This window comes from Molossus molossus, unplaced genomic scaffold (assembly GCF_014108415.1).
Source record: "Molossus molossus isolate mMolMol1 unplaced genomic scaffold, mMolMol1.p scaffold_m16_p_11, whole genome shotgun sequence".
Classification (NCBI taxonomy): domain Eukaryota; kingdom Metazoa; phylum Chordata; class Mammalia; order Chiroptera; family Molossidae; genus Molossus; species Molossus molossus.
In genome coordinates this window covers 106,588,646-106,610,584 of record NW_023425346.1, presented here as the reverse complement: position 1 = coordinate 106,610,584, position 21,939 = coordinate 106,588,646, and the positions used below count along the sequence as shown (strand labels likewise).

The window sequence follows — 21,939 nt, the reverse complement described above, 5'->3', positions numbered from 1 at the left end:
GACTGGCCAGGGCCAATGTTCCTCTTTAAACGGAGGAAAAATTCCTAGCAGGCTCATGAGCGTTTACGTGTAATGACGGAGGAGAGGAGCGGGGAATCGAACTCCCCAGCTCCCCCAGGGTTATCCAGCAGTGTGAGGCTCCCCGGCGCATCTGGAGGGAGGGCCCCAGTCCTTCCTGATGGAACCTCCCCTGCCTGGGAGGAGGAAGGGCCCAGTGGGCCGGCCCCGCGGGCCCCTCTCCACAGCACGGGACGCTGCCAAGGTGAGCTCTGCTCCAGTCCTGCAGAGCGCTGTCCTGTAGCAGTTGTGGGGTCGCTGAAGCCCTGAGGCGGTGCTGGGAGATGAGGGGCCCCAGGACCCTACTTGGAGGTGCCCCTTAAAGGGCGTGACACCCAATGACAGTGGATCTTGGTTCCTAATATGCCCCGGAATCATGGCTGAGGACTGGAACAGTATGGCTGATGTGCACTGACGACAGGTGAAGGGGAGCAGGGAGGGAGCCGGCTCAGTGACTGATGACGGCAGCATGCGCTGAGGGACCAGGGCTGCTGCACTGTGCTCGGACGGTGACACTGCCATGGATTCAGCTGATAGCTACTCAGAGCGAGGAGAAAGGGTCCGTGATTGAGTCAGAGCGTCTGGTCTCCCTTTTAAATAGATGCCTGCCTGCGTCGTCGTCAGGGTCACCCGAGGCCATGCTGGTTGCAGGACAGCACACTGCCCACAGTGTCCCCTAGTGCCCACGTGCTTGCCCTGGGTGGCCGCGGCTCGGGAGTCTGGGAAGGAACGGCTTCGCGGGGAAAGGCATTGTGTAGGGGCAGAGCTTCCGGAGGAAGAGTCCCCGGGACTGCATGCTGCCAAGACACCCACTCTTTCTTTGTCCATGGTCAGACGGCTCTAGGACCTTGGCTACTGTGTCACAGTCTGCCACAGGCACCCACCGTCTCATGGTCAGAAGGCTCTAGGACCTGAGTCATTTGTCACAGTCCACCACAGATGCTCATTTGTCCCTTCTCTCTCCTCTGTCATCTGTGCGTTTGACTTCTCCACGCCGCACACCTCACAGGTCAGCCCCTCCCGGGGCCCGAGTCTGCGCCGGGCAGGACCCAGGCCGGCCAGCTGTGAGAGCTGTGTCTGCGACTGCTGGGTCCTCTTCCTTGCTTTAGACTTTGACTTTTTTAAAGATTGTTATTTTTTTTTCTTTATTGATTTTAGAGAGAGAGGAAGGAAGAGGGAGAGTGAGACCGGGAATCAAATCTGTGACCTCTTGGTGCAGGGTCGATGCTCAGCCACTGAGCCACACTGGCCGGACATTTATTTTTTTTTATCCTCACCCGAGGACATTTTTCCATTTTTTGTTCAGATAGAGTGGGAGGGAGAGAGAGAGAAACATCGACGTGAAGGGACACATCGAGTGGCTGCCTCCCGCACGACCAACCAGGGCCGGGGACAAACTGCAACCAAGGTACATGCCCTTAGCGGGAACCGAACCCGGGTCTCTCTGGACCATAGGCCGACGCTCTAACTGCTGAGCCACACCGGCCGGGGCCGGACTTTTTTTTTTAATCCTCACTCAAGGGTACTTTTCCATTCAGAGAGCAGGAGGGAGGGAGGGGGTGGAGAGAGGGGAACATTGATGTGAGAAAGACACATTGGTTGCCTCCCATGCGAGCCGTGATGGATCAGGGGTCAGACCTGCAACCCAGGTACGTGCCCTTGACCAGAAATCAGACCTGTGACTCTGTTCTGCTGGCAGTGCTCTAACCACTGAGAAGACTAGCCTGGCTGAATTTTGTGGGCAGTGGACAGTGCAGAGGTGGGAAGACAACCTCCAAGAGCATCTAACTTCCCGAAGTGCCAGGGGCTCAGGGATCGGCAGGCTCACCTGCAGGCTGGGGTTCGCGGGCCCCACAGCAGGAACTGAAGGGTGGTGCTGTTCCGGGTCTCTGCCCTCCTCACCCGTGGCCTCCGCGGGCACGCAGGCCCTGAGGCTGGACGCAGTCCGTGGTGCCGGCTGCATCACCCTCCACCTAACGCGCTGGGCTCGCCCTCCTCCTCTTTTTGTTGTTTAAACAGTAAACGTTCACGTAAAATGTTTTCACGGGGTTTTATAATGAAATTTTATAGGTGGTGAAGAATGGGCCTTCAGTCAGTCAGAAATTGAAAAATGTTATTTTACTACGCAATAACAAAAAAATTAAGATTAGAATTAAGTTTAGTGGAAGAACCAGAGAAGTGAAACCAAAACGAGAACATTAGTGGCTGCAGTAAGACAGACGTCTGTTTCTCTCCTCGTCAAAGCCGAAGGAGCCTGCCCTCCAGGAGTGAGCTCAGTCCCACACAGCGCACCGGGGCGCCCACCCACCCCTGCATGGGCAGGTGGCAGCCAGGGTCCTGGGAGCTGGCGGTGGGCGGAGGCAGAGAGGGGCAGGGCCTCCCCACAGGCACGTCCAGGACGTGAGCAGTGACGAGCGACCAGGTCCGGGGACTGCAGGCCTGTGGGCCGGCGTGGGCTCTGCCAGGGAGGTGCGTCGGGGTGTTTGCTCACGTGGGCTGTGCGCTGGGCCGCGGGCTTGGTGGTGGCTGAGCTGCGCAGGTGCGCTGGGAGGAAGGCGACGGAGAAGCCTGCGTGGCAGCTCCCTGTGCAGCCGCGCCCCAGTCTCGGGCCTCCGACGGCTGAGAGGCCTTTGGGTCCGAGACCCGCCGCTGCACCAGCAGCCACTGGGACGGCTGTGCTCAGCAGTCTTCCTCTGCTGGATTTGTTCCCTGTGGCTCAGCAGTGATCTGCAAAGGTGGAAACGGCCGAGTGCCGCCTGCCCACCCTCCTCGGGCTGCTGCTGTGCCGGCCAGGCCACCTGTGCTAAGTGGATGCCCTTGACCGAGAGACCAGGGAAGGCAGGCCGAGGGCGTCTGTGCCTTGGCTGCAGGGGCAGTGAGCTGGACGCCTTCAGAGGGCCCGGCCGTGGCTGGCCCTTCAGCGGAGGGAGGTGGTCCCCTGGGAGGCCACCTTCACACAGGATAAAAGACCGTTTTCTCCCACGACAGCTCTTGAGTTTCCATAGCAATTTGCTGGGTATTTCAGAGCCTGCCACCCCCGCCCTGCTCTCGGGGTCTGCTTCCCCTCCTGCGCCCCCTTGTGCAGACACGCCCAGTGTCTCCTGCCACAGAGTGCACACCTGCGAGCTCTCTGTGGCTGCTGGAGCCACTTCCCAAACTGTCATCCAGTGGCTCTGGGGACGGACGTGCAGGGTCAGGGAGTTGGCAGGTCGGGGTCCTCCAGGGGCACCTTCCTCTCCAGCTTCTAGGGTCGCCTGCCTGCCTTGTCTCTGTCCCCACATCATCCTGACCTCTGCTCCCAGGTCACATCTCTCCTGGGTGATCTTCTGTCTCAGGATTCTCAACTAACCACATGTGCAAAGTCCCTTCTGCCACGTGAGGTCATGAAGTAACGGGTTCGAGGATCAGGGCACGGACATCTTTGGGGGCATTATTCAGCCTAACACAGCCCCCCTCCGTAGACTTTGTCCAGCACCCCTACACACACACTCTCTCACAAATCACACATGCACACACTTGTACACTCTGTCCCACCTCCTGCAGGGGACCTGTCCACACCTGACCCGGGGGCCTGGCACATCCCTGTCCCACCTCCTGCAGGGGACCTGTCCACACCTGACCCGGGGGCCTGGCACAGCCCCGTCCCACTTCCTGCAGCAGTTGGGGGCCTGGGTGGCTAGGGCTCCCACGGTGGCCCCTTCTTTGTTGGGCTCCTTCCCCCGCCCACACCGACTGTTAAATTCAGTCTGGTCCTCCTGCTGTCCCTGCCAGGACCCTTGGGCACAGTGACCACTCAGCTGGGACTTGATCAGTGGGTTTTCAGATGGTGATGGTCAGAGCATAAGAAGGAACATTCTGTCTCCCAGATGTCTGCATGGGTCACCCCCTCCAGTTCTCACCAGGTGCCCTCCACAGCATTGTGCCCTCCTGACTGACTGCACGGGGCACTGGGTTGGCTGCACTTGGGGCCACCAGGGCGGAGGCTCTTGCAGGCTGTGCTGCTCACAGAGCCGCCCTCCCAGCAGGCAGGGGTGCGCGGGGGCTGGGCCTGCCCGTAAACCCATGGTGACCGTGGGCTGCTTCCTTCCACAGCTGCCAGGCCGCAAGTACAGCCCTGGGTACAACGCGGACGTGGGCGACACGTGGATCTGGCTGAAGTGACACCGCAACCGCCCCCGCTGACGCTGCAGCCTGCGGACGAAGCTCCGGTCTGCCGGCTCCGTGGACCCCACGCAGCTTTAAGGTGGGGGTGAAGTCCTGAAAGGTGCCCGTGGAAGAGATGGTGCCATCGGAGGGACAGGAGCGTGGGGCCTCAGTGTTGGAGGGGCTGGGCTTGTTGCTGGGGGGCTGGGGCAGGAGAGCAGACGCACGAGGCTCCGCCCCCACCTCTGTGCTGTCCTGCAGCTTCGTCAGACTCAGAAATAAAACGGCTTCTGTGGCTTCTGTGGCTCTGTCTCCCTTGGTCTGCTCAGCTCAGTCACCCGCCCACCATCTGCGGTGCCGCGGCTCAGTTCAGACACGTCGAGTGAACCGCGTGTTCTGTCTGCTCTAACCGTCCCTTAGAGGACAGGGGAAGGGTAAAGAGGGAACACCAAACCGCGGAGTGAGCTCGTCCACGGAGCAGCGTGTCGGGGTCTCACCCGAGCAGCGTCGCTGGCCTGGGTCCTCTCTGGAAGGACCTGGGCTTCACGATGTCAGGGGAGGAGGCACGGAAGCAAGGTGGCTCCTCCTTCCCTGGGAAGCAGCACTCGGGCGAGAGGAGGGACGACCGCAAACCCAGAGCGCCAGGCAGGGTACAGGCGGGCGCCGGGCTCCCCTCCTCCCGAGCCGAGCCGTGGCCGAGGTCCATCAGCAAGGGCTTCTGTGTGAGGCCATCCGCCCAGTGGATCCGCCTCAGCACACTTCACGTCTGGTCCGCAGTGGCCTGGCCACAGCTCCTGCTCAGTGGCCGTGTGGCCTGTGTGCCATGGGCGTGCCCCCGCCTTCCTCCTCCTCCTCCTGCCCACCTGCCCTATCTCCTCTGTGGGTTTTAAGGATTGAAAATACAGTTTCCAGCAGTTTGGACTTAGGGTTCAGATTTAAATGGCTGAAGGTTTGCATTTCACTGTGAAACGAGTGTGCACAGCTGGGGCAGGGCACAAGGGGTGTCCGGTCCGAGCGCCTCCTGAGCCGGAGGTGGGAGGAAGGAGGAGGCTGGGACTGTCTGGTGCTCCCTGCTTGGCGGACAGCTCCGCGCTCGGAGGTCCTCCTGCGGGGTCTGTGGGGAGGGACAGCTCCGCGCTCGGAGGTCCTCCTGCGGGGTCTGTGGGGAGGGACAGCTCCGCGCTCGGAGGTCCTCCTGCGGGGTCTGTGGGGAGGGACAGCTCCGCGCTCGGAGGTCCTCCTGCGGGGTCTGTGGGGAGGGACAGCTCCGCGCTCGGAGGTCCTCCTGCGGGGTCTGTGGGGCGGGACAGCTCTGCTCTCGGAGGTCCTCCTGCGGGGTCTGTGGGGCGGGACAGCTCCGCGCTCGGAGGTCCTCCTGCGGGGTCTGTGGGGCGGGACAGCTCCGCTCTCGGAGGTCCTCCTGCGGGGTCTGTGGGGCGGGACAGCTCTGCTCTCGGAGGTCCTCCTGCGGGGTCTGTGGGGCGGGACAGCTCCGCGCTCGGAGGTCCTCCTGCGGGGTCTGGGGCGGGACAGCTGAGAAAGCTCCGCGGGTGCCTCTGCCAGCACCTTCCTGGAGCCTGCGCCTGCGGCCCAGCCCTGCGGGGGTGCAGCGTGTCGTTTGTGCTGAGGGAGGTCGTCTCTGTTTTCTGGTGTCATCTTTTCTGAGCGTTGGGCAGAGGAAAACAAGTGTCTAGGTCTCCGATGGGAGCTTGAAGAGCCAAGGAGGCCCCTCCTGTTCAGAGAGGATGTGACTTAGTTCCCGGGAATGTTTGCAGCCCTTAAAGAAACCCAGGGCTGAAATAAAACGGCTTTTTAAAATAATGTTTTATTTTTTTTAGAGAGAGGGAGGGAGCAGGAGAGGAACACCTTCCAGCGGCGCCTGGGGCTCTGCACATGGGCCTGGTGTGTCCTGCCTGCTCCTGGGCGCGGGGGCTCTGCGCACGGGCCTGACGTGTCCTGCCCGCTCCTGGGCGCGGGGGCTCTGCGCACGGGCCTGGCGCGTCCTGCCCGCTCCTGGGCGCGGGGGCTCTGCGCACGGGCCTGGCGCGTCCTGCCCGCTCCTGGGCGCCGGGGGCTCTGCGCACGGGCCTGGCGCGTCCTGCCCGCTCCTGGGCGCCGGGGGCTCTGTGCATGGGCCTGGTGCGTCCTGCCCGCTCCTGGGCGCGGGGGCTGGGCCTGGGGAAGGAGGTCTAGGTCAGCTGAGAAGCAGGGTAGAGTGTTTACCCCTAAGAATGTGGGATCTCATCTGCCTCCTGGCCCAGTGGAAAGTCTTCCAGGGAAGAGAACACGGGGCTGGGGAGGAATGTGGAGGGAAAGTCACCTGCGTGGACCACTTGGCCACGAGCTCATTCTCCTTCAGAGTAACTGTGCCGATGACTTCTTCTCGGAGACGAAGACCCACCTGCCTGTCTAACTCCAGCCGTGACAGTGGAGCGCGGTGCAGGTGCAGAAGGGGGCGCCCGCTCCGCCGGCCTCCGCCAAGCCCTGCAGTTCCCGTTCAGGGGCCAGAGCAGACACACCCCTCATGGTTCATCCTGACTTTCCTTGGTCAGCGCAGGGCCCCACGCAGGTGTGCGCAGTCGGGTGGAGGAGGAGACCTCCACCACTCCCCCTGTTGGTCTACCCTCCGGCCGACAGGCCATCCATCACTGTCTTCTCCAGCGGGGTCCAGCTGTCTCCAGGACCAGGATTTGGCGAGGGGCTGACACCTGCTGCTGATGCTGAAGGGGGTGTTTTCCTCTCAGCAGCTGGATGGGAGGGAGGAGGGACACGCGCGGCCGAGGGAACAAATGGGAGGCAGGCGCCAGCGAGGAGGCACCAGCGAGGAGAGCCAGAGATGCTGCGCTGGGAGGGGGCCCACAGGCCGTTCACCCCCCCCCCCTGCAGCTCTGAGCTCCCGAAGGCCCCCCGAGGACGGCAGACTCAGGCCCAGGAGCAAGGGGCGGGGTACTGATGGCCGAAGGCAGGGACCATTCTGCCCACATGCAGACCGATGGACGTGGTCTGTGCCCGCGGCGCCACCAGGGCGGCCTTGGAGGCGATGTCCCTCCGAAGGTGGTGTCCTGGGGGGAGGCCTTGGTCCACCCTGAGCGAGCCCAGGACTCTGCCCTCCGTGTGACCCTCGGTGCTCCACAGCACAGCCGGCCCTGTGACCCCAGGATCGGTTCCTCTTCCTGGCCTCCTGGCCTCCGGACCTCTGGAGGGTGGTTCACAAGCCGACCCTGCGCGTCCCCAGTGCAGACCTCCAACGTTGGCATCCTGTCTCGCCCCTGCCCGCCTGCCCTCCCGAGGCTGGAGCTCACCTGCCAGGCCGGGGAGCCCCTGGCCCAGAGCTGGTCGCTTCGGGTGATCCGGGCCTTTGGGGGCTGTGGGATCAGAGCCCTGAAAGTGGAGGACCTGAATGAGACCTCCCCATCCCCAGCACCGTGCGCTGTGCCTGGCACTCTGCTCTCAGGGCACCCCCTCCCCGTGCGGCCCTGCTCACCGGTCGGCAGGGAGGAGAGATGGCCTCATGACAGTGACCTAACCCTGGGCAGGGGCTGGTTGGCAGTACACGGGTCCCCGGCGGTTGGGACACACAGGCTGGCCGGGTCCCTTTGCCGATTCTCTTTTGTGAGGCCAGCGAGCCGGCTGTGAGCCCCCCACAGCAGGGAGTGCCGCCAATCCCGCTAGCGTCCCCCTGGACTGCCTGTGGGCTTCGGCCGTAGAGACCTCGGAGGTCCCCTCGGCCACCCAGGGCATCATCGGAAACGAGGTGTCTGCAGCCGAGGTGAAATGTTCTGAATCCGAAGGGAGGTGTGTGCAGGGCACCTCTGGTCTGCAAGGGAGTCTGGAGCCTGGACGTGACCCAGGTGGACCCGGGGCCCAGGTGGACCGGGGCGGAGCCCACGTCGGCCGAGAACAGAAGGAGAAGAACAGACTCTGACTGGAGTGTTCTCGGTCTCCCCTTGCGCCGACCCCACACACACCCACCCCGCTAGGAGGAGGCCCACCTGCCAGGAACCGCCTGCTCTTCAGCCAGACACACAAACAGCTTGAGACATCGCTGAGGCTTTCCCCCGTTTCATTAGGGTTCTCGGTGAGGTTTTACTCTTCAGTCGCGTTTGAGCCAGTGGTTCGACAGACGGGGACTCACCCGAAGTCCAGCAGCAGAGCCAGCAAGAAATGTCCGTGCAAAACCCAGCTGTGCCCCGGCAGGAGCCAGCTACAGATTGTAGCAGAAAAGCCAGCCTACGCAGAGCTTCATGGGCAGGTCTTTGCCAGCAGAAGCAAGGACCCGAGGAAAACCCGAAGGACACCCTGCTGAGCGTGCGCTCACCCCACTAACGGCCTCCCCGCGGTCCCACCGCGGTCCTCACGCCACTTGATGGCAGCTCTCAAGTCGGAGTGGACATGGAGTCGCAATGAATCTTAAGATGGAAAAACAGAGGAGGCCGTTGAAACGCCTGTGAGCTGGGAGCGCAGGGCGAGTGCCGTCCCCCCCTGCCGCTCGCTGCCCCGTGCTGGCCGGAGCCTCCCTGGCCCGGTCCCCGTCTGTGCGGTGGGGCCGTGAGGGCCGCTGTGGTGGCCCAGAGGACGGAGGGGTCGGCTTCGCATCTGCAGAGCACTTGCGAGACGGCTTGTCACCATCGCCCTCGGAGCCAACCGTCATCGCTTCTGGGGCTTTGGGAACCCTCACGTCCAGGGACACCCCCGTAACGGTTGTTTCGGGGTGCAGCTGATCTCTGGGGCGTGGGGAACTACAGCACCAACCGTCCCCAAATCTCCCTGCTGATGAGAACTCCCCAGAGTTCTTAAAATGCAGATTCCTGGGCCCCGTCCAGACCAGTAAGTCAGGTTTGGGGGGGAAGGTCAGGGGTCAGCCAGAGACCACATGCTCCTGGGAGGTCTGGGACGTGCTGTTTGTGCACTCAGTCCCCCACCCCGCCATGCGCCGTCCCTCGCCTTCCTGGCCCACGCTGCTCCCTGCGGTCCGCCTGCCGTGGGCCCACCCGCCTGCCTCCCGAGCTCCCCCCGGGCTGACTGCTCTGCTCCGTCTCGGCGCCCGGCCTGGGCAGGTGTTTGTGGGCGAGTCAGTGACCTGGCCGTGCCTTTCAGCCGTCACTTCTGTGTTCGCTTTCTCAAGTCATGACATGGAGCCTCCCTTGTGGGACGAGGGCGACTTTGTTCATGAGAGCTTCACGTCTGTTGGCGTTCTCACGGGACATTGGCCGTACATACTGACACGCAGCCTGAGCGCAGGGCAGGCCGCCTGCACGCCAGCATCTCCGTCCGCGCTTAGCTCTGTCGCCAGGGACCCGTGCTCAGCCCAGCGAGGAGGGTCCTCAGCACAGGAGTCGCCAGGGCGTGACCTCACCCCCCTTGTGGCAGTGGGCCAGGGGGTGTGCAGCTGGGGGGCGGCCGAGGAGGCTAACGCCCGCCTCCTGTGGCCTGTGGATCCTCTGAGGCCCCAGCTGCAGGACAGCTGTCTGCCATGCTGGGTGCTCGCAGCCTTTGGGGAAATTTACATTTTCATGGTATCAGCAGGGAATTAGGAAATGGCTTGGGAAACGGCACATGAAACAGTGGTTTGAGGAGACCCAGCTTTGGATCAGCGGTCCTGGGCGCCCTTTGGAATCCGGGATTTAAACACACTCAGGAATGTGCTCTGAGCCGAGATAAACAACCTCGGAACAACCAGGCCAGCACTTCTGCCCGGGAAGCCTGGCTGGTTGACGCAGGCGCGCGGCGGCTGGCGGAGGGAGCCTTCTGCAGCTGCTCTGGAACGTGGGGCTCATCCTGCACCCTCAGCAGTGTCGCTGCCCGTGTACAGGTGCGCTGCTGTCCAGGAGCCCAGCGTGTGCTGTGCCCGTGCGGGCAGCCAGGGCCCTGCCAGGTGGGCCTCGGTCCATGCCCACGGCGCCCTGCTGCCCAGGGCGTGTGCGGCATGGCCTGTCAGCTTCTACGGCCTATTTGCAGGCAGGCTCCAGGGTTCGCTGGGGAAGGGCGCGGGTTTTAGACGGGGCTCCCCTGCTTTTCTACAGGATTTGGGGTTTCCGAGTTGGTGTTAAAAGGAGCAGGACCCCCTGGGGTTGGCCTGTTAGTCCTGTCAGTGAGAATCGGACAGCCTGCACAGGGGAGCTGAAGGGGACCCCAGATTAGCAAGGTATTCAGTACTCGCCCTGGAGGCTTTGCCCCAGCATTGTATCTGACCCGGGGGCCAGCTCTGTGGCCCCTTCCCTCTGCGATGAAGACGGGATGCAGGCCTGGGGGTGGGGTTCTCAGGGAGCGCCAACCCCACGGGCCAGGCTCCTGGGGGAACGCGGTGTTGTGGTCCTGGGGCTCCTTCAGGCGTCGGGGGACCTCTGCCCTGCAGTGAGTACAGTCTGACAACTCAGCGGGCATCTTGTCAGTCTGTGGTCTGAGCACCCACCCCCAGTTGGAGTCAAATTCCAGTGCCCTCCGGGAGACAGGCCGACTCTCACCCGGCAGAAGCCTCTGCCAACAGGTTTGAGCCCCTCTCTTGCCCGGATGCTGCAGCAGGCCCTGCCCCTCCCTGCTCTCAGCCACGGCTGCCCACCTGCTGTTCTCAGGGGCCACCGCCACTCAGACCCTTCGCCTGCCTTCCCAGTCCACGTCCCTGAGCATGGTAGGGGATGCTTGCCAGCGATAAGACGGGTCTGTCTAGAGCACACGGCGGCTTGCAGATGCCGCTTTGTAGTATTTTCAGCCGTTCTGAAGGCAGGTGGGTGGCCCTCAGCACCCTCCCCGCCTCCCAGTACAGGTTCGGTTCTGGGGAGGACCAAGGAAGCTAAGTGCTGGCCTGAGTGGGGCTCCTGCTGCAGTCCTGGCCCTGGCTCTCTGGGCCCTAGGGCCCCGTCCACACGAGGAGGTGCCGTCCCCTGGAGAACTGGGCCGCTCACACCTGCTTCCCCACGCTCCTGTGGGCCCTCGTGGACAGGTGACGCAGGCGTGCTGGGCCCGGAGCCCGAGGGCCTGCCACCCTCGGTGGCTCCTGCTTCACCCGGGACGGAACTCAAACATGGGCCAGCACAGAGTAAACAAGGCGAGTTTACTGGGGAAGCCGTGAGACAGGGCGGCCCCCTGGAGCGGAATCTGCTGCCTTCCTGAGGTCCAGTTGGTTGGGAGGAGGGCAGTCCGTGAGGGGGAGGAGTATTCAGGATTTTTCCAGGGAAGGGGTGGATGTCTCACAAGAGCCCCGTGGCCAGTTTGGCCCTGCGTTTGGTCCTTACGTCCTGGAGGCAGGGTTGTTGGCTGGTGTATCACCAGGAGCCGTAACGGGGCCGGGGTGACCTGAGGGGAAGTCAGCTGCCCTGTTGGACCAGCCGGTCTCTGCGGGTCTAAGCCACAGGCCCGCTGGGGCTGGTCTCCCTGTGTCCTTGACGCTCACGCCGCTGGCCTCACCCTCTGGCTGCCAGGTTGTCTCAGCTCTTCTGCTACTTGAAGAAGCCGAGCACCTGAGTTCCCTCTTCAGGATGAATATCCTCAGTTCTTACATCTGAGCGTCACATGCCAGAGCGTCTGGACCTCCTCCCTGCCCCGTTACAGGTGTTCGGCTCTGGGGTCACAGTGGCCTCTCTGCAGCCCACTACTGGACTACAACTCCCAGCACCCTGTGCATCTCACCACTGGACTACAACTCCCAGCACCCTGTGCATCTCACCACTGGACTACAACTCCCAGCATCCCGTGCTGGTAGGGGCCACACTTCCAGCATCCCTTGCTGTTAGGGACCATGCTGCCCAGCATCTTATGCTTTTAGGAACTACAATCCCCAGCATGCTATTAGGGTCCACAATTCCCAGCATCCTGTGCTGTTAGGGACTACACTGCCCAATCTCTTACACTTTTAGGGACTACAATTCCCAGCATGTTATGATATTAGGGACCACACTTCCCAGCATGCAGTGCTGTTAGGGACCACACTGCCCAGCATCTTATCCTATTGGGGACCACAATTCCCAGCATCCTGCATGGTTAGGAACCACAACTCCCAGCATCCTGCATGGTTAGGAACCACAATTCCCAGCATCCTGCATGGTTAGGAACCACAACTCCCAGCATCCTGTGCTGTCAGGACTACACTTCTCAGGGTCTGGTGCTGCTGGGCTCTGCTGTGCCATGAGTTCTGGCCAGTGGAAAGTCAGGGAGCAGTTTGGGTTTCTTGCCCCCTGGCCCTGGAAGGTCCTCCACGCCCTTCCTCGCTTGCTGGCATAGAGCCCCCGGTGCAGGTGGCAGACCCTCCTGGGCTGCACCCCCGCAGACCTGCAGCAGCCCTCACTGTGCCGGGTAGGGGCTGAGCACTCCTGTGTGGTGTGCCCCAGGCCCGGCTGTCATCAAGGCCTGTCTCCGCCGCAAACACCGTCCCATAACCAGTCGGTGGCAGGAAGCCAGAGGTTTTGTCCCACCACGACCTCCATCTGCTCCTGGGGCGCTGTCAGCCTCACCTCCCCCCACGAAGGCCCCTCGGGTGCCGTCCTGTGCTGGTGTCCTTGGGGCGCCGCTGACTATGGGTGAGCCCGCTCCCCACCCTGGCGTCTTCCAGGGTCGCTGTGAGCCTGGCTGGCCGGCAGATGGCTCAGAACAGGCAGCCCTGCGGCAGCAGCTGTGTCCCCTTCGAGGGGTGCAGCTGCGGTGCCAGAGGACAGATTAAAGTGACTTTCAAGCCAGCTGCAGGCCGAGTGGCAGCTGGGTAGCCCGTGACTCCGGCAGGTGACAGCGCCGCAGCCCGGGCCTCAGAACCTCAGTAAGCACGTCCCTCCCCCATGCACCCCTTTTCCCTGAAAGAACATATCCCCACTGTCGGGTTTGGTCTGGCACAGAGAGGAAGAGTTTCTACTTTTTTAAGTGAAGGAGAAAGTTGCCTGTCGTGCACAGAAGTAGGGTACAGCCTCTCCCCCCTTCACCTCAAAGGACATCAGCCCCATCTCATGGCCAGTGACCTGGAGGCGCCTTTACCTTCCGTTACATGAAAATGAGAATTGTGTTGTGATGAATTCTGGGCCGTCCTGCCGGAAGCGGAGGATGCTCAGAACGCAGTGTTCCAGGTGCCCTTGAGCGCGGGCCGTCGGGCTGTCTGGGCGGGGGAGGAGCACGGAGGACCCTGGAGAGTCCACCTGGAGGGCACAGCTGAGGGGCCACTGGAGAGCCCAGGGGTGTTCCTGCTGGGCTCTGCCTTCCTGCGTGGAAAGGAGAGCACCAAATGACCTCTGGGTTCCCCCGGGCAGCAAGCCTCTCCGGCTCCCCGGGCCCAGGACGATTCGGGAGGGTCGGCCCTGCTCACAGGACCAAAGTCAGGCAGGGGCAGGGTGGGGGAGCGGACGTGACCTCGGCAAGGCTCGGCTCCGGGACACCTTTTCACAGTGACCTCGCCGCGTCCCCAGCTCTCTGTTTCCCGCCCCCCCCCCCCCCGAAGAGATCATCTTGGAGCCGGTGAGCTGTTTGACGCTACAGAGCCCGCAGGAGGCGGAGCCAGCCTCCCTCTGCGGGGCCTGAGGGGGGCCTTCCAGGCTGGGGGGAAGGCCCACGTGGGCGGGGGAGTCAAAGAGGAGGCTCGGGACAGCCTGGGTCTCTCCAGACCAAAGGGCGTGTGGGGTTGGGGTGTGATCCTGTAAGCGGGATGTCCACCCACTCACTCGCTGAAGGGCGTTTGGGGTCTCCCATCCGGGGTTAGTACTGACACGTACACACCCGTCTGTCTGGATTCGCACTCATGCCCCTGGGGAGATGCCCTGGGCTGGACTGTGGGTTCTAAGTGCGAGTCTGCAGCGTGCCCCCACCCACAGCGCCCTCGGGAGGCTGCGAGTCCAGGTCAAGGCCTCGGTGGGCAGGGTCCTTCAAGGCTGGGGGACAGTCTGCCCAGCCTCCCCCAGCTGCTGGCCTGCGTTCCTTGGTGGGTGGACCCCTGCTCCGTCTGTGCACGTGCCCGTCTGTCCCAGTCACATGGTCAGAGACCCACCTGCTCCAGGGTGACCTCATCGCAACCAGTCACATCTGTTTCCAAATAAGGGCACACGGCTGAGGGCCGAGATTAGGACCCAGCACATCAGTCTGGGGAAGTGGGGTCACCTCTCAACCCACAACTGAGTAGGTGAAGAAGTCTGTACGCCTCTGACCCTCGGTCCCCACGAGGTGGCCCTCCGTGGCTTTGAGGATCGTGGCATCCAGGTGTGCCACCCTTCACCATTCCTAGCTGTCACCTGCGGCCCTCCTGACTGGCTCCCTCCCCACAGTCCCCGGGAACTCGGGAAGCCGGCTCCCCACCTTTCCTTCCGAACACATCCCAGGCCTCTCCGTCCTGAGTGGGCCACACCCCCACCGTTTCAGCTCCAGATTCCTCAACTTTCTCAAACACGTCGACCTTCACGGGTATTCGACCGCACACAGACTCGTGACCTGAGTGCGCCCGAGATGTCACCCAGGACTGCAGCGACCCCGCGACCCCCACCTTCTGGCTTGCCGGCTCTGTCCTGACACCTGCCTGTCACCTGGTTGAGAGGTCAGCTCTTGTAAGTTCAGGCTCTGGGTTACAGGTAACAAAACCCCACTGGAGTGACTGTCTCACCTGCCGGCAGGTCCGGGAACTGATGCTGCAGGCCTTCCCATCCCCCGCCCTCCCACTCTCTCAATTCGAATTGACTTTGTTCCTCAAACAGGTGTCTCTGCCCGCTGCCGAGGCGGCCGCCGGGCTGACTCCTGTGGCTGGTGCTCCACAGAGATTCTCTAGCAGAGCCCAGAGCACCCGGGAAGGCTCCCGGGCTCAGGAGCACGGCCGGGTCACTGGCCTGGCCCTGAAGGGCCCTCTGGACCGGGCTGTGTGGTGGCGCCAAGCACACGAGCCAGCGGGTTCGGGCCAACAGCTGTTGGAGTTTGTCAAGGACGCGTCTCCTGACACGAACCCCGTAAGCCAGTGTGGTGCCGGGTTCACTTCTGCGCAGTGAGCCGCGCTGTTTCCATTTTTATCTCAGTGACGACGTGACTCATCCACGTCCGAAGGATTCAGGCTTTTGTCTTATCCCCGCCCGATGCAGCAATTCTCGGCTGTCGTGTCTGCCCGGCCGCGGTTCCGGGACACTCGCACAGCTCCGACGTCGTGAAGCATCGTCTAAAAACATTTTATTTTTCTTTATTGATTTAGAGAGGAAGGGAGAGGGAGAGAGAGAAACATGGATGAGAGAGAACGTGGATCGGCCGCCTCCTGCGTGCCCCACACTGGGGATCGGGCCCACCACCTGGGCATGTGCCCTGGCCGGGAATCGAACCGGCGACATCCTGGTGCAGGGTCGACGCTCAACCACGGAGCCACACCGGCCGGGCTGGCGAGGCATCTTAAATTCCCCTTCAGCCTCACGTCCACACACCCAGCGTGTTCTCACCTACGACCAGTTTCATTCTGTCCGTTACTGCCACCAGCTCTCCTGTTTCCGGGTTTGATTTCACAGTTTTCCGGGTTAACGGCGACATTTCGTTCCGTTTTTCATCTACAACGACTTCTGTGTGTGCGGCTCCAATTTTGGTTGGCTTTATCGGGGGTTATTTCCACCGGTCGGATTAATTTTGAATTGGACAAAGATCCAATCACGTGTCCTTCTCGGCCTCCCCGGGGACAGTGGCGGGGAACGGCTCCGTTTCATGGCTGATCCCGCCTTTCACGCGTGTACAGTTACTGTGCACCAGCAACTCACGTCCGCTCTTTGACAGAGCAGAATGTTTCCCGGGGGTCAGAGCCCGGGGTGAACGCAGCAGAGTCAACACAATCCTCTGGCCCTCGGGCCCAAGCACGCGGCCGGGAGAAGCTGGGCGTCAGGAGAAGCTGGCGTCGGGAGAAGCTGGGCGGCCGGGAGAAGCTGGGCGTTGGGAGAAGCTGGCGTCGGGAGAAGCTGGCGTCGGGAGAAGCTGGGCGTTGGGAGAAGCTGGCGTCGGGAGAAGCTGGGCGTTGGGAGAAGCTGGCGTCGGGAGAAGCTGGCGTCAGGAGAAGCTGGGCGTCGGGAGAAGCTGGGCGTCGGGAGAAGCTGGCGTCGGGAGAAGCTGGCGTCGGGAGAAGCTGGCGTCGCTCCTACACCAAAGAACGCCCGGGAATGAGGTGGTCGCTGGCACGGTCCTGTCCATCCACTTCCCGAGGCCTCTCCTTCCCTTCAGCCTTCTCTGTCCGTCGGCTTCATCCAGCGTGTGACCCACAGGGCCGCTCTGTCTATGATGCACCTGTCCGCCTGTTCCCGAGGCTCTCACCCAGGTGCGGGACAGATTCCCGGTGGCGGGCTGACCCCTGCTCTGCCCTCCGGTGCCTGCACCTGCAGGGAGGTGCAGATGCGGTCACGGCTGTGGCCCGGGGCTGCGCGGCCATCGGCGTCCCCGTCCCCCAGGAGTGACAGCTTCCTGGCAGGCCTCCCGTCTGCCCATTCTCAGCGGTGCCCAGGCTTCTCACGTGTCCAAGCGGACAGGAGCCTCCTGTGACCCACTGAGACCCTTACATGTACCCTCGCCTCATCCGGGGTCGTTAAGGACGACCCCCGTGGCCACCCCGCCATCCTCTGCCCTGTGCCGGGCTGGCCCCCCAGAGGCTCTGACCTGGCCCGGACCCCCCACCACCTCAGTGCGGGGCTGCCCCCACCCTCGGGACCGGCCACCACTGCCGGTGACTGTCTTCTGGAGCCGGCACCTGGGGGACTTTCAGCCTCTGCTCTTAACCCTCCACCTGCTGGCCAGCCCACCCGTTCCCACCTCTGCTCTGGGTCCCGGATTTTGCCCCCTGGCTTGGAGGAAGGGGGAGTTTCTGCCCCAGACTCGTCTGCTTGTCAGGTGCACCCAGGCCCTGCCCAGGAGAACAGCCCAGCACGCAGGACCCCCACCCCCACCCCGGGTGCCTGCTCCTGCCTGGGGGGCTCTGGCTCAGGAGTGGGCGGTGCCCAGGGCTTCCTGTCCCCACCTTCCAGCCTCAGCCCAGGGGAGCTGAGCCTCACCTCCTTGGCCCAGCTGTGCCAGCAGGGGGCCCCGTGTCCTGCTCTGCGGAGGAGGGAGGGAGCAGCTGCCCTTCCCTCCTGGTAGCCCTTCAGCTGGGTGCCGGCCACGCGAGGCTGCAGGCCCAGGGTCCGGGAGGGGTGGGGCAGCAGGGGGTGGGCCTTGGCCTTGGGAGGGAGGCACAGCTTGTCCATCTGCTCCAGCCGGCTGGGCTCTGCTGCTTGAACAGCACTGGCCGATGCCAGCATCCCAGGCCCGCCTGTCCGACGGCCCCAGGTCGCATGTCCACACGAGGCTCTGGGCAGCGCCAGAGGGCGGGCTCCGTGTGAAGGGCACCCCTTGCCCGCCCCGGACCCAGGATGGTGCCCTGCACTGCGCCCCGTGCGGGGGTGACCGCAGCCGTCCGGGAGCCGGGTCTGCAGGGAGCTGACGCCCGTGGAGCGCTCCGCGTGGACACCGGCCTCTGTAATTAGCACATTCCCGGGTCCTCCGCCAGACCAGGTCGGGAAGTGCCGACACCATGTTCTTCCTCCGAACACGAGTGAACACGAGTGACTGCGTGTTCGCCGCCCTCCCAGGCGGGGCCTGACCCGAACGCGGGCGGGAGGCGGGGATGCAGCCCCATCACCAGGTCAGGTGCGCCTCCGGGCCCCCCCGCACCTGCGTGGCCTGGCCTGCGACAGACCCCACCGACCCTTCCGCACTCAGCCCGGACACCTGCCCCAGCCCAAAACCCGCCTTGCTCTTCAGGCGTCTGCCGGCAGCCGCGCCGCCCTTGGGGCCTGCGCCGGCTCCCTGCAGCCTGGGAGGTGTCCCCTCGTCCCCTCGTCCCCTCGTCCCCTCATCCTGGTTTGATGATCGAGCCACAGGTGGGGGCCCTGTTTGCCCCTCAGTGGAGGCAGCAGACGCCCCGAGTCCCTACTCTCAGGGCAAATCCTCTAGATTAGAACACGGAGAAGTGGTGGTTTCAGCGCAGGGACGGAGCGGTGCGGAGAGCTGCCGGCGGGCCCTCCTGGGCTGGCAATGCCCCGGGGTGACAGCCAGGCTGAGTCTGGAGAGAGCAGGGGGGTCACAGGAGCCGCGGGTGGGGCCGGTGAGCAAGGGGAGGCCTCTGCTCGGCCGGCAGGGGAGCCAGTCCCACCTGCTCTGGGTGGGTCCTGGTGGGTCCTCTTCCCGGGCGACCTGTCGGGCGCCCCAGGCCGCAGCCATAACTTCTCTCCCAAGGCGGCCGCGACCACGGGAACTCGGAGGAGGTCCTTGTTCCATGTTTGAGGACGGGTTTAAAAAGAGGCCTGACGCTTGGCTGGTGTCCCTAGCCAGGGCTTGACTCACAGCTGACGCCTTCTGTCCCTTCTGTCGGGCGCGGCCGACTGCCTGGCACACCTGTGCCCATCACGCACCTGAGACGGCGTCTGCCGTGGGGCTGACAGCATGCGGTGCCCCTCACCTGCGAGCCTTCGCCTGCCTCGCGCTGGGGTCCACGGGGCGGGGGCGGGGGGCCGGGCGCCTGCAGGGGACACTGTCCGCGCGCTGGGGGTCGGGGCTCTGTGTCCTGTGCTGCGCTTGCGCCGCCGACGCTCTGGTGCTGGGTTTTAAATGATTTTCCTGTGTTTTAACCAAACGTGGAAAATAGTACACCTCTGGAACGGCATTAGCTCACCCTCCACATAGCACATCTGTGCTGGGCGCTTGTTTGTGTGCTGTTTGGTCGCCATGGCAACGGGCTGCCTTCACTAATAAGTTTGTTTTGAGGATTTTAACAGCGGTCTGCCAAATGTTCTCTCTGCCGCGAGGGCTGAGGCCTCACAGGCTCGGCCGTGGGGATTAACGGGGACTTCGGGATTCTCCGCGCCCTTCAGAAGGCCAGAGCCTCTCGGCAGACAGGACAGAGATACCCCAGCGGAGGCGCCGTTTGGGTCTGGTACAGAATCCGCTCTCCAGAGACGCGGGCTGTGGTCTCAGCTCTGCGGAAGGCCGTCCGAGCCGGCGTCTCCTCTGGCTGTGGGACCAGGCCTGGGGCCTCCCACCCTGGAACCAGTGCAGCCCCCCGGGCACCCCAGGCTTTATCAGCTGCCCAGCGGGGCCAGAACAGGGGCCTGGAGAGATGCTGGGGTGGGGCGATGGGGCACCCCACCCTCGGTCTCAAGTGAGGGCGGCGGCAGGAACTCTATCTGTGAGGCCACCTGTGCCCGGGACTGTGGGCAAAGTAGGCAAACCCTGTGGGTCCCCTGCCTGCCTGGTTCAAGTGCTCTGGGCCCCAGGATCCCCACTTCAAGGAGGGACTTCCTCTGCCCACGGAGGGGCCAGAGACACAGCCTGAGAACAGTGGGTGTGGGCGGCCCTCAGGCACCCACTTCCTTTGCCTCCTTCTCCCTCCGCTTTGCTCTTTCCTGTCCCCTCGTCCTGCTCAGATGGCCTGGCTGGAGGGTCCCCGTGGAGAAGGTCCACCCATTCTCCCGTCTCTGGGCCTGCCCCCAAAACTGAAGACACAGAACCAGGCCACTGATGCACAAGACCTCTCGGGTGATCTGAGAGCGCACCTGTGCAAAGGAGACCTTGGAATCCACGGGACAGGAAGTCCTGGGAGGGCCCAGGAGAGATGTGAACATCTATCGAAACTGCTTTGTCCCGAGCAGCATGACACACCTTTCAGTGAGACTTTGCCACAGGCAGTGAGCACAGCACTTTCTAATTTGTAAGATAAAAAATTCATGCTGAGAGATGAAATCATGCTTCTAGATGTCCATCCATCTCTCCATCCATTATCCATCCATCTCTCCATCCATCCATCTCTCCATCCATCCATCCATCCATCCATCCCATCCATCCATCCATCCATCTCTCCATCTCTCCATCCATCCATCCATCCATCCATCCATCCATCTCTCCATCTCTCCATCCATCCATCCATCCACCCATCCATCCATCCATCTCTCCATCCATCCATCTCTCCATCCATCCATCCATCCATCCATCCCATCCATCCATCCATCCATCCATCCATCCATCTCTCCATCTCTCCATCCATCCATCCATCCACCCATCCATCCATCCATCTCTCCATCCATCTCTCCATCCATCCATCCATCCATCCATCCATCCATCCATCCATCCATCTTTCCATCTCTCCATCCATCTCTCCATCCATCCATCCATCCATCCCATCCATCCATCCATCCATCCATCTCTCCATCTCTCCATCCATCCATCCATCCACCCATCCATCCATCCATCTCTCCATCCATCCATCTCTCCATCCATCCATCTCTCCATCCATCCATCCATCCACCCATCCATCCATCCATCTCTCCATCCATCCATCCATCCATCCATCCATCCATCCATCCATCCATCCATCCATCCATCCATCCATCCATCTCTCCATCTCTCCATCCATCCATCCATCCACCCATCCATCCATCCATCTCTCCATCCATCTCTCCATCCATCCATCCATCCATCCATCCATCCATCCATCTTTCCATCCATCCATCCATCCATCCATCCATCCATCTTCCCATCCATTATCCATCCACCTATCCATTAGCCATCAGTCCATCTCTCCATCCATTATCCATCCATCCATCCATCCATCCATCCATCCATCTTTCCATCTCTCCATCCATCTCTCCATCCATCCATCCATCCATCCATCCATCCATCCATCCATCCATCTTCCCATCCATTATCCATCCATCTATCCATTAGCCATCAGTCCATCTCTCCATCCATTATCCATCCATCCATCCATCCATCCATCTCTCCATCTCTCCATCCATCCATCCATCCATCCATCCACCCATCCACCCATCCATCTCCCCATCCATCTCTCTATCCATTAGCCATCCATCCATCTCTCCATTCATCCATTTCTCCATCCATTAGCCATCAATCCATCCATCCCTAACGATGTCTCTATGGCTTATGGGAACTTAAAATGGTTACAGGCATTAATTGCTCCTGACACTCAGGTATCAGAAACATAATATTTGATTTTTATTTCTGAGGGAAATTAATATGTGTCAAGTGCCCCCTCATTAAAGGCGGTGAGGAGCCGACTTTATTCCCACAGTGCCTTCTGCTCCCTCTGAGGGGTACCCCCAAGGCCGTGCACCACAGTTCCCTGCCCGGGTCTCCTCCTCATCAGAGGAGCTCAGGGTTTCCACTGGGCTGTGGTCAGGGCCCCTAAGGCCATGGCACCTGGTTCCCAGGCACGATGAGACTCCCCACCCCATCTGAACCCCTACTTCCAGGCATGTCTGTGAGAGATGCCCCCGCCCCCAGGCCTCAGCACTTGCTGCTGCAGTCCTGCTGAGCTGACTGACAGCCAGGTGGTGAGGCCCCGCCCTGACTCCTAGGTCAGCGGCGCCCTCAGACCCGCCCTGCCCACTGTGCACCTCCCAACTCACGGAGCCCAGGAAACCCAGGGATCGTGAGAGAGAATCATGTGGGTTGTCTAAGTCAAAGTGCGCAGTTGTTGGTTATGTAGCAATGGACCAAGTGGACCGAGTGGGACATGAGATGCCATCTCCCTGAAGCAACGTTCCACAGTGACGGCACCCCAGGGGGAGAGGTCGCAGGAGCCATCGTGGTGGGAGGCAGGGACCAGACACCTCCCTGCCCAGGCACTGCCTCAGCCCCACTGCCGGGACAGCCACCGAGGCAGGCCCAAGCCGAGGGAGGGGCAGCACCCCCGGGAGCCCCACATGGACCTGCGGCGTGGAAATGTGGGCGCAGGGCTGGACACAGGCCCCGAGCTCAAGGACACAGGTGGGTCTGGTT

General features: G+C 62.4%; 1 protein-coding gene across 2 annotated transcripts in view; it reads left to right on the top strand.

Annotated features, from left to right (window-relative positions):
• NDUFA10 (NADH:ubiquinone oxidoreductase subunit A10) overlaps positions 1–4,492 on the top strand; it is a 35,982-nt gene extending 31,490 nt beyond the window's left edge. For both annotated transcript variants that reach the window (XM_036254835.1, XM_036254834.1), the window contains exon 10: positions 4,150–4,492. In XM_036254835.1, coding sequence (XP_036110728.1) covers positions 4,150–4,218 — 69 coding nt within the window. In that variant the 3' untranslated portion in view covers positions 4,219–4,492. The remainder of the gene's footprint in view (positions 1–4,149) is intronic.
• The last annotated feature ends 17,447 nt before the right edge of the window (positions 4,493–21,939 follow it).